Below are 12,942 nucleotides of genomic sequence, written 5' to 3'. Positions count from 1 at the left end.
TGAACTGCAAAATAAAATGGAGACAACTACGGCTCAGATTGAAGAGGCAGAGGAGAGAATAGGTGAACTAGAAGATAAATTATGGAAAAAGAGGAAGCTAAGAAAAAGAGAGATAAAAAAATCCAGGAGTATGAGGGGAAAATTAGAGAACTAAGTGATGCACTAAACAGAAATAATATACGCATAATTGGTATTCCAGAGGAGGAAGAGAGAGGGAAAGGTGCTGAAGGTGTACTTGAAGAAATAATAGCTGAGAACTTCCCGGATCTGGGGAAGGAAAAAGGCACTGAAATCCAAGAGGCACAGAGAACTCCCTTCAGACGTAACTTGAATCGATCTTCTGCACGACATATCATAGTGAAACTGGCAAAATACAAGGATAAAGAGAAAATTCTGAAAGCAGCTAGAGATAAACATGCTGTAACATATAAAGGGAGACCTATAAGACTCGTGACTGATCTCTCTACTGAAACTTGGCAGGCCAGAAAGGAATGGCAGGAGATCTTCCATGTGATGAACAGAAAAAACATGCAGCCGAGAATCCTTTATCCAGAAAATCTGTCATTTAGAATAGAAGGAGAGAGAAAGGTCTTCCAAACAAACAAAAACTGAAGGAATTAATCACCACTAAACCAGCCCTACAAGAGATCCTAAGGGGGATCCTGTGAGACAAAGTACCAGAGACATCGCTACAAGCATGAAACCTAAGGACATCACAATGACTCTAAAACCATATCTTTCTATAATAACACTGAATGTAAATGGATTAAATGCGCCAACCAAGAGACATAGGGTATCAGAATGGATAAAAAAACAAGACCCATCTATTTGCTGTCTACAAGAGACTCATTTTAGATCTGAGGACACCTTTAGATTGAGAGTGAGGGGATGGAGAACTATTTATCATGCTACTGGAAGCCAAAAGAAAGCTGGAGTAGCCATACTTATATCAGACAAACTAGACTTTAAATTAAAGGCTGTAACAAGAGATGAAGAAGGGCATTATATAATAATTACAGGGTCTATCCATCAGGAAGAGCTAACAATTATAAATGTCTATGCACCGAATACTGGAGCCCCCAAATATATAAAACAAATACTCGTAAACATAAGCAACCTTATTGATAAGAATGTGGTCATTGCAGGGGACTTTAACACCCCACTTACAGAAATGGATAGATCATCTAGACACACAGTCAATAAAGAAACAAGGGCCCTGAATGATACATTGGATCAGATGGACTTGACAGATATATTTAGAACTCTGCATCCCAAAGCAGCAGAATATACTTTCTTCTCGAGTGCACATGGAACATTCTCCAAGATAGATCATGTACTGGGTCACAAAACAGCCCTTCATAAGTATAGAAGAATTGAGATCATACCATGCATACTTTCAGACCACAATGCTATGAAGCCTGAAATCAACCACAGGAAAAAGTCTGGAAAGCCTCCAAAAGCATGGAGGTTAAAGAACACCCTACTGAAGAATGAGTGGGTCAACCAGGCAGTTAGAGAAGAAGTTAAAAAATATATGGAAACAAATGAAAATGAAAATACAACAATCCAAATGCTTTGGGATGCAGTGAAGGCAGTCCTGAGAGGAAAATACATTGCAATCCAGGCCTATCTCAAGAAACAAGAAAAATCCCAAGTACAAAATCTAACAGCACACCTAAAGGAAATAGAAGCAGAACAGCAAAGACACCCCAAACCCAGCAGAAGAAGAGAAATAATAAAGATCAGAGCAGAAATAAACAATATAGAATCTAAAAAAACTGTAGAGCAGATCAACGAAACCAAGAGTTGGTTTTTTGGAAAAATAAACAAAATTGACAAACCTCTAGCCAAGCTTCTCAAAAAGAAAAGGGAGATGACCCAAATAGATAAAATCATGAGTGAAAATGGAATTATTACAACCAATCCCTCAGAGATACAAGCAATTATCAGGGAATACTATGAAAAATTATATGCCAACAAACTGGACAACCTGGAAGAAATGGACAGATTCCTAAACACCCACACACTTCCAAAACTCAATCAGGAGGAAATAGAAAGATTGAACAGACCCATAACCAGCGAAGAAATTGAATCAGTCATCAAAAATCTGCCAACAAATAAGAGTCCAGGACCAGATGGCTTCCCAGGGGAGTTCTACCAGACGTTTAAAGCAGAGATAATACCTATCCTTCTCAAGCTATTCCAAAAAATAGAAAGGGAAGGAAAACTTCCAGACTCATTCTATGAAGCCAGCATTACTTTGATTCCTAAACCAGACAGAGACCCAGTAAAAAGAAGAGAACTACAAGCCAATATCCCTGATGAATATGGATGCAAAAATTCTCAGTAAGATACTAGCAAATCAAATTCAACAGCATATAAAAAGAATTATTCACCATGATCAAGCGGGATTCATTCCTGGGATGCAAGGCTGGTTCAACATTCGCAAATCAATCAATGTGACACATCACATTAATAAAAGAAAAGAGAAGAACCATATGATCCTGTCCACCGATGCAGAAAAGGCCTTTGACAAAATTCAGCATCCTTTCTTAATAAAAACCCTCGAGAAAGTCAGCATAGAAGGAACATACTTAAAGATCATAAAAGGCATTTATGAAAAGCCCACAGCTAACATCATCCTCAATGGGGAAAAACTGAGAGCTTTTTCCCTGAGATCAGGAACACGACAGGGATGTCCACTCTCCCCGCTGTTGTTTAATATAGTGTTGGAAGTGCTAGCATCAGCAATCAGACAACAAAAGGAAATCAAAGGCATCAAAAGTGGCAAAGATGAAGTTAAGCTTTCACTTTTTGCAGATGACATGATATTATACATGGAAAATCCGATAGATTCCACCAGAAGTCTGCTAGAACTGATACATGAATTTAGCAAAATTGCAGGATACAAAATCAATGTACAGAAATCAGTTGCATTCTTATACACTAACAATGAAGCAACAGAAAGACAAATAAAGAAACTGATCCCATTCACAATTGCACCAAGAAGCATAAAATACCTAGGAATAAATCTCACCAAAGATGTAAAAGATCTGTATGCTGAAAACTATAGAAAGCTTATGAAGGAAATTGAAGAAGATATAAAGAAATGGAAAAACATTCCATGCTCATGGATTGGAAGAATAAATATTGCCAAAATGTCAATACTACCCAAAGCTATCTACACATTCAATGCAATCCCAATCAAAATTGCACCAGCATTCTTCTCGAAGCTAGAACAAGCAATCCTAAAATTCATATGGAACCACAAAAGGCCCCGAATAGCCAAAGTAATTTTGAAGAAGAAGACCAAAGTGGGAGGCATCACAATCCCAGACTTTAGCCTCTACTACAAAGCTGTAATCATCAAGACAGCACGGTATTGGCACAAAAACAGACACATAGACCGATGGAATAGAATAGAAACCCCAGAACTAGACCCACAAACGTATGGCCAACTAATCTTTGACAAAGCAGGAAAGAATATCCAATGGAAAAAAGACAGTCTCTTTAACAAATGGTGCTGGGAGAAGTGGACAGCAACATGCAGAAGATTGAAACTAGACCACTTTCGCACACCATTCACAAAAATAAACTCAAAATGGATAAAGGACCTGAATGTGAGACAGGAAACCATCAAAACCCTACAGGAGAAAGCAGGAAAAGACTTCTCTGACCTCAGCCGTAGCAATCTCTTACTTGACACATCCCCAAAGGCAAGGGAATTAAAAGCAAAAATGAACTACTGGGACCTTATGAAGATAAAAAGCTTCTGCACAGCAAAGGAAACAATCAACAAAACTAAAAGGAAACCAACAGAATGGGAAAAGATATTTGCAAATGACATATCGGACAAAGGGCTAGTATCCAAAATCTATAAAGAGCTCACCAAACTCCACACCCGAAAAACAACCCAGTGAAGAAATGGGCAGAAAACATGAATAGACACTTCTCTAAAGAAGACATCCAGATGGCCAACAGGCACATGAAAAGATGCTCAACATCGCTCCTCATCAGGGAGGGAGGGGAGGTGATGGGTATTGGGGAGGTGATGGGTATTGGGGAGGTGATGGGTATTGAGGAGGGCACCTTTTGGGATCAGCACTGGGTGTTGTATGGAAACCAATTTGACAATAAACTTCATATATTGAAAAAATAAATAAATAAAATAAAATAAGATAAGATAAAATAAAATACATAAAATAAAATAAAAAATTAAATTAAATTAAATTAAAAATAAAAATTAAAAAACAATGGGGCACCTGGGTGGCTCTATCAGTTAAGTGCCGACATCGGCTCAGGTCATGATCTCACGGTTTATGAGTCGAGCCCCGCATCAGGCTCTGTGCTGACAGCTCAGAGTCTGGAGCCTGCTTCAGATTCTGTGTCTCCCTCTCTCTGCCCCTCCCTTGCTCATGCTCTGTCTCCTCTCTCAAATATAAACAAACATTAAAAAATTTTTTTAATTAAAAAATATACAAAAAAACCCAAAATACATCTTTTAATCACATAAAAATATTAAATATCTGGAGGTAAATGGAACAAAATATGAGGAAAACCCATCTACTATAACTGACAACATTGCTCAGAGAAATTAAAGAAAAGCTATATTCTACGTGATTTGCCATGTATATTGATTGGAAGGCTTGATATCAGTTTCTTTTCTTTTAAGTTTTTATTTTCAATCAGCTTGAGCTCATCATGACAACTGCACTCCTTAATCCCTAACACCTATTTCACCTATACCCCCACACATGGCCCCTCTGGTAACCATCAGTTTGTTCTCTAGAGTTAAGAGTCTGTTTCCTGGTTTATCTTCTTTCTCTTTGCTCATTTGTTTCTTAAATTCCCACATATGAGTGAAATTATAACGGTATCTGTCTTTCTCTGACTGACTTATTTCACTTAGCATTATATACTCTCTAGCTTCATCCATGTGGCAAGATTTCACTCTTTTTTATGGCTGAATAATATTCCTTTGAGGTGACCTCTTCTTTATCCATTCATTAACTGATGGACACTTGAGCTGCTTCCGTATCTTGGTATTGCAAATAATGCTACTATAAACACCGGGGTGCATGTGCCCCTTCAAATCAGCATTTTTGTATCCTTTGGATAAATTCCTAGTAGTACAATTGCTGGGTCATAGAATAGTTCTATTTCTAATTTTTTGAGGAACCTCCATACCGTTTTCCACAGTGGCTGCACCAGTTTGCACTCCCACCAATAGCGCAAAAGGGTTCCTTTTTCTCCACATCCTTGTCAACACCTATTTCTTATGTTGTTGATCTTAGCCATTCTGACAGGTGGGAAGTGAGAGCTCATTGTAATGTGTATTTGCATTTCACTGATAATAAGTGATGATGAGCATCTTTCATGGGTATGATGATCATCTGTATGTCTTCTTTGGAGAAATGTCTGTTCATGTCTTCTGCCCATTTTTTATTTGGATTATGTGTTTTTTGGGTGTAGAATTGTATCAGTTCTTTATATATTTTGGATAGTAACCTTTTATCAGATACGTCATTTGCAAATATCTTCTTCCATTCCATTGGTGGCCTTTTAGTTTCACTGATTATTTCCTTTGCTGTGCAGAAGCTTTTTATTTTGACGAAGTCCCAGTGGTTTATTTTTGCTTTTGTTTCCCATGCCTTGGGACCTATCCATAAAAAAGGTGCTACAGCCAATATCAGAGAAATTACTGCATGTGTTCTCTTCTAGGATTTTTATGGTTCCAGATCTCACATTTTAGGTCTTTAATTCATTTTGAATTTATTTTTTTGTATGGTGCAAGCAAGTGGTCCAGTTTCATTCTCTTGCAGGTAGCTGTCCAGTTTTCCCAACACCATTTGTTAAAGAGACTGTCTTTTTCTCATTGGATATTCTGCTTTGTCAAGATTAACTGATCATGTAATTGTGGGTTTATTTCTGGGTTTTCTATTCTGTTCCATTGATCTATTGGTTGATTTTTGTGTCAGTTCCATACTGTTTTGATCATTACAGCTTTGTAACATATTTTCAAGTCTGGGATTGTGATGCCTCCAGCTTTGCTTTTCTTTTTCAAGGTTGCTTTGGCTATCTGGGGTCTTTTGTGTTTCCATACAAATTTTAGGATTATTTGTTCCAGTTCTATGAAAAATGCTGGTGGTATTGTGATCGGGGTTGCATTAAATTTGCAGACTGTTTTGGGTAGTATAGACAAGTGAACAATATTCTTCCAATCCATGAGCATGGAATGTCTTTCCATTTCCTGTGTCATCTTCAATTTCTTTCTTGAATGTCTTAGAGTTTGCAGAATACAGGTATTCCACCTCTTTGGTTAGGTTTATTCCTAAGTATCTTATTATTTTTGGTACAATTGTAAATTAGACTGTTTTCTCAATTTCTCTTTCTGCTGCTTCATTGCTGGCATATGGAAATACAACAGATTTGTATACACTGATTTTGTATCCTGTGACTTTACTGAATTAATGTTTTGGTCTTACCAGTTTTTGGTTGAATCTTTCGTGTTTTTTATGTACAGTATCATGCCATCTGCAAATAGCGAAAATTTTACTTCTTCCCTACCAATTTGGAAGCCTTTCATTTCTTTTTGTTGTCTGACTTCTACGGCTAGGGCTTCCAGTACTATGCTGAATACAAGTGATGAGAGTGGGCATTCTTACCTTGTTCCTGACCTTAGGGGAAAGGCTCTCAGTTTTTCCCCATTGAGGGTGACGTTAGCTTTTCAGATATGGGGAAGACCTAATATTGTTAAGATAGTAAGTCTTTCCAAAGTGATATACAGATATAAGGCAATCTCAATCAAAATCAGGGCAGGGGTGCCTGGGTGGCTCAGTCAGTTAAGCATCCAACTTCGGCTCAAGTCATGATCTCGTGGTTTGTGAGTTCGAGCCCCGCATTGGTCTCTGTGCTGACAGGCTGGAGTCTGAAGCCTGCTTTGGATTCTGTGTCTCCCTCTCTCTGTTCATCCCCCACTCGTGCTCTGTCTCTCTCTCAAACATAAATAAAGATTTAAAAAAAAAAATTTTTTAAATCAGGGCATTTTTCAACAAACTGACAGACTAATGCTAAAATTCAGATGAAAATGCAAAATACCTGAAAAGACAAAACAACTTTGAAAAACGTCAGAAATCTTACAACACCAGACTTTAAAATTTACTAAAAAGCTGTAGTGCTCAAGACTGTGTGGTATTTATTGGTACAAAAACAGACCTAAACATCGATGGCATAGAATACAGAGTCCAGGAATCAATGGTCAAATAGTACAAATAAAAATTCAAGAAAAAATTTTTGATAAATATAGCCACCAAAATTAAAAATTCAGCTCTTCAACAGGCACTGTTAAGAAAATAAAAATGCAAGCCATTGTTAGGGGGAAATATTTGGAGTAAGTGTATGTGACAAAAGACATATTCAGAATACATAAAGAACTCTTGCAATGCAGGAAGACAAATAGTGGGCAAAAAATTTGAGCATTTACAATGAAGATACATAAATGATCTATAAGCATAAGAAGCTCAAAATCACTATGTGAAATGCAAATTAACACTGCAATCAGTTATATCTACACATCCATAAGAAGCTAAAATTTAAAAGGCTGACAATACTAAGCGTTAACAAGGATGAAGAGAAACTGGGACACATGTACATCGACAGAGGGAAAATAAAGCGAACAAGCACTTTAGAAAACAGTTTGGCTGTTTCTTATGAAGCATACACTCACCGTATGACACAGCTATTCCACTTCTACGTATCTATCCAAGATAAATGAAAACCTATGTCCACACAAAGACATGCACACGGCAGCTTTAACCATACTAGCCAAAAACTAGAAACAACTAAAATTCCAAAAAGATAAATGGATAAACAAACTGGGGTATATTCTTACAAAAGTCTATCATTTCATAATAAAAAGGAATGAATTACTGACACACACAACATGGATAACTCTCAAAAACACTGTTATATGAAAGAAGCCTTACAGAAAAGAGTTCATAGTGTGCAATTTCAGTTGTATGAAATGCTAGAAAAAACAACTCTAATCTATAATGACAGAAACAGATTACTGCTGAGCCCGGGGAGGAATGGCTGGGATAGCAAAATGGAATTTTTAAGAGTAACAGAAACATTGCCTATGTTAATTTTAATGGTGGCTATTCAAGTGTATAAATTTGCCCAAACTCATAAAATGGGTGCATTGTACTGTGTGCTAATTATACTTCAATAAAGCTGATGTAGAAAAAACCCTTACCGTGGACTACAAATTCCCACATGATCAGGGACCTAGCTTCCTCTCATCACCTACTGTCTTCCCCTCTTCTGTGCTCCCTAGTCTTTCCAGCCCTCTAGGCATTTGCACATACTGTAATTAAATTCTACTCCTCTGTCAGGACTCAGGTCATAAGGCTCTCTCTGAGAAACTTTCCCAGACCCTCTTGATTCAGTCCCCTTCTTACATGCTCTTTTCACTCCCTGTGAGTGGAAAATGAATGAAATGAAAATGCCATTTGGCCCCAAATGGACACTAATTAGTGTAAGTCATATTTTCCTACATTCCTCAGCATACAAATAAACTCCTGCTATATTTGAGAGCAGGAAAACTAACAAGAAAAAAAAGAATTCGGGGATAGGGAATCCCAACCAATATGTTATTATCCCCCAGAAATCTGTTCTAATCCTGTTTGAGTAGAGGACCAGTTCTGGGTTTATTCAGTAAATCCAGTAATCCCAGAAGGATTCCAAGTGCCGAAATCCAAATCACTCAAACTAAAACTAACCCATTCTCCTCTGAATCCTTAATATTAGGAATGGCCTGGACCCAGAGTTTCCAAGGTAACCATGAACTGCATTCAATGCTCACCTAATTCCTTCTTTCTACCAATGCTGTTTAGTCTAGACCAACATCTCAACATTACTATCAATGGCCACAAACCGACTCAGTCTCTGAAATACTGAAAGAAAGAAAGTAGCCTGGCCTTAGAGCAACATAGTGTGACTTACAATAAGGAGTTACAGTCTCAGCCTTTGCAATAATTATCTACATAAATTTTAGTACTTCACTGAACTTCCCTAGATTTCAATTTTTTTCATTTTCCTTATTCCTGCCCAGGGCAGGTATGCCTTCAGTCTCCATAGCTTCCCAAGCTTTTCCTTGAACATGGATTATGCCACTAAAGTTACGAATCATCTTCATCATATTTGATATTCATTTAAACCAGTTTCACAGCACACTTGTGATGAGCACCAGGTGTAATATGGAGTATTGAATCGCTACATTGTACACCTGAAGCTAATAATTACACTGTATGTTAACTCACTGGAATTTAATAAAAACTTGAAAATGTCTTGGTGGGGGGTGGGTTCTTTGGGGGTGGTGTACTCCTTCTTTGTCTATTCTCAGGGGAAGGCCTGTGTAGTTTGGTGTAGCCTGTGTATGTATACATGCATGTGTGTGTGTTCTCATGTTCATGTATACGCATGTCCGTATGTGTGTACATTTCCCAAGTGCACAGGCTTTGGGGGCATTCACCAGTGAAAGTTTTCATACTGAGTTCACTTTGTGGGAAAAATTCTGATTGCATATTCAACATATTTTATAGATACAACAAGTCAGATTTTCTATTTAGTCTTATGTCCATCATTTTGGTAAATTGTGTTTTTGAGGATTTTGTCCATTTAATCTACATTTTCTACTGTTTTGGCATAAAATTGTTCACAATATAAGAATAAAAAATAAACATAAAAAATAAATCAGTCTCACATTTAGTAGAGCTGATTATAAGTAAATCTAATTTAATCTTAATTCACATGAAATAACCTTATGCAGTATTTTTAATGCTTAATTACTTGCTACTCAATCACTCATCAGTAATTTTTAAAATATGAAAATAACATTTAATAATAAAAATTTACAATAATATATATCCTTAACATTTATGTAAATATATAAATCACAGTACTCTCATTTATCATGCCATATATGTATATACATCAACACACATATATGGGAAAAAGCTAACTTTTTTTTCAAGTTAATTTATTTATTTTGAAAGAGAGAGAGAGAGAGAGAGCATGAGCAGGAGAGAGGCAGAGAGAGAAAGAATCCCAAACAGTCTCCACACTGTCAGCAAAGAGCCTGACACGGGGCTGGAACTCACGAACCATGATATCATGACCTGAGCTGAAATCAAGAGTCGGACGCTTAACCAAGTAAGCCACCCAGGCGCCCCAAGAAAAAGCTAACTTTTTATCAGGTCTCAGAAAGGAAGAATTCATATAATTTATTAACTGTCACTGGAAGAACAATGACCACTTTCTACATAGCTCCTTTATTTACTCTTACACAACTCTGAAAAATCCTCTGGCTCAAAATAACAAGTGAATTCTTGAGAGAACAATTAAGCTACCAAAAAAATCAAACATAAGAAGGGAGAGAGGGAGGAAAATATATCATAATAAAATATGAAAAGATACTCAGGAGACTAATATTTTGAATACTGTTCATATAATCTTCACTAGAATATGCTACAAAGACAGGAAATGGTCTAAATAGTAATAAAAGTTGTGTCAGACCATTGTTCTAGTAATTTTATGAAAAACAAAGAAAACACAATCATTTCAAAGTACCTAGCTGAGCCATATATATATATATATATATATATATGTGTACGTGTGTGTGTGTGTATATATATGTGTATATATATATACACACACACACACGTACATACATACATATATACAGGTAAGTGGCTTCTTTATTTGTTCGCTATGCTGACACTTGTTTTTACCACATTACATTTCACATAGTACCATCTATGAAGCAGCAAAAACATTATTAAATTTGGGAAGTGGTAGTACTAAATAATAAATAAAGGATTTCCATTATTTAAATAGAGGATTTTACCCTCATTTCACAAAACAGACCCTTAGAATTCAAACTATTTTTCATTGATACCTCCGTCCTTCACTACAAAACAAAAATTATGTATGTTACCTAACACTGCCTAATATAGGGATGTCAAAGAAACCCCACTTTTGCTAATTTTAGTATTAAAGTAATTTTATAATCTTACTGATTCATATATATTCATATATATATTGGTAGAAATAATAATGACAATAATAGGTATTACTTGGAAATGTTTCATTATAACTTTATAAAGATATGCTATTTCTGTGTTCTGGTTTTTTGGTTTTAAAAAACTATCTATAAAAGGATGTTGTTTTATATATAAAATCAGTATTTCAGTTAAGTATGTGGATACTTCACATGTACACATTACAGGTTTCCAGTGAATAAAGTACATAATTATTATACTATCCCATTTTTCTTTTAACTTACATTACCTAGATGTAGCTTTTTCAAATATTCTATTGGTTGACAATAAACATCACTTGATTATACTAACAATTTTATTGCTTTTTATCACTACTTACAAAATTATCTTGGTGTTAAAATACTAGAAAAAAATACAGGGTATTATACGAAAAGAACAAAAGGTCCTACCTGTTTCAACCTCATGAAGAACGTCTCTGTGAAAGTCTTTCTGCTGAAATACCAAAATCGCTCATTTGCAGGGTACACCCGTACGACAGTCTCCAGGAGAAAGCGGACAGGCTCCACCACCTCTGTGACTACCATATCCACTGCCACAGTCATGTACACCCGCTTATCTGCAGTAGAAATTTTCCGTACATACATTATGATGTCTTTATCATTCCTTGACTATTTAAGAAAACAAAGGTTCCCCACTTATGAAAAAACTAAGGTCCTTTCCAATCATGTTACCATCTATGTTTAATTTAAAATGTTGTACTGTCTCTTTGATTAAATGGGTAAACAAACACGTTTTCCAAGTATGCTTCTCAATACTCATGATCCTATCTAAACCAATGGTCAAAATCTCTGACAACCTTACTTTTTCCTTCCACAAATCAGGTCTTTAATATAAAAAATAAAATTTTCAGATAAGATGTAATTTTCTTTTACACAAAAACTATCTTTCAAATTTCCCAAAAAAACTCTGGAAAATCACAAGAATTTGCCCTTTCATCTTATAAAAAGAGATACAAGAAACTATTCACTTTGATGAGATGCATGAGGACGGTCAAATCAAAAGAGATGTTCAACCTTCACGATGCTAAATTTGTACAGGAAAATGCCTATGCAATGTTGTATATGCTTTAAGGTCTGTCAGTACCCTCATTGTCCTCTCACTGTATGTTCAGGAAAAACACTGATTAAGGTTCTTCTGTACAGTTATATATCTATATCAGAGTCTTGGCAAGTAATTTTAGGCAATAATATAGTGCTATCAGTCACAATTTCAGTTATTATTTAAAATGTTTACTTGGCCGAGGCACCTGGGTGGCTCGGTCAGTTCAGCATCCAACTCCAGGTTTCAGCTCAGTCCATGATCTCACAGTTTCATGAGTTCAAACCCCACATCAGGCTCTGCACTGGTAGCTCAGAGCTTGCTTGGGATTCTTTCTCTCACTCTCTCTCTCTCTCTCTGCCCCTCCCCAACTTGTGCTGTCTCTCTCTGTCTCTCTCAAGTACATAAATAAAACCTCAAAAAAAAATTAAAATGCTTACTTGGCCACAGACTTCTATTTTTTTTAAGTTTTTTAATGTTTTTTTTAAGTGTGTTTCTTTATTTTGAGAGAGAATGAACAGAAGAGGGGCAAAGAGAGAGGGAGAGAGGAAGTGCAGAGTCCAATGCCTGGCTCGATCTCACAAACTGGGGCTCAATCTCACAAATCATGAAATCTTGACTGAGCAGAAATCAAGAGTGGGACTCTTAACCAACTGAACCACCATAGCCTTTTTTAATTTAGATCTAGAATCTTGTAGGCTAGTGTCTAATGGTTTCCTTTAGTTTCACAATAGGCTGAAATACGGGTTTTATTTTGTTTTATTTACCCTACTTGAGATTCATT

At 36.3% G+C, this 12,942-nt stretch overlaps 1 protein-coding gene across 5 annotated transcripts in view; it reads right to left on the bottom strand.

Moving 5' to 3' along the window:
• RABGAP1L (RAB GTPase activating protein 1 like) overlaps positions 1-12,942 on the bottom strand; it is a 763,363-nt gene that overhangs the window by 630,427 nt on the left and 119,994 nt on the right. For all 5 annotated transcript variants that reach the window (XM_049635168.1, XM_049635167.1, XM_049635169.1 and 2 more), the window contains one exon: positions 11,510-11,676. In XM_049635168.1, the coding sequence (XP_049491125.1) occupies positions 11,510-11,676 (167 nt within the window). The remainder of the gene's footprint in view (positions 1-11,509; positions 11,677-12,942) is intronic.

Source organism: Panthera uncia, chromosome F1 (assembly GCF_023721935.1).
Source record: "Panthera uncia isolate 11264 chromosome F1, Puncia_PCG_1.0, whole genome shotgun sequence".
Lineage (NCBI taxonomy): Eukaryota > Metazoa > Chordata > Mammalia > Carnivora > Felidae > Panthera > Panthera uncia.
The sequence above is the reverse complement of the archived record's forward strand: the minus strand, read 5'-3'. Positions and strand labels throughout refer to the sequence as shown.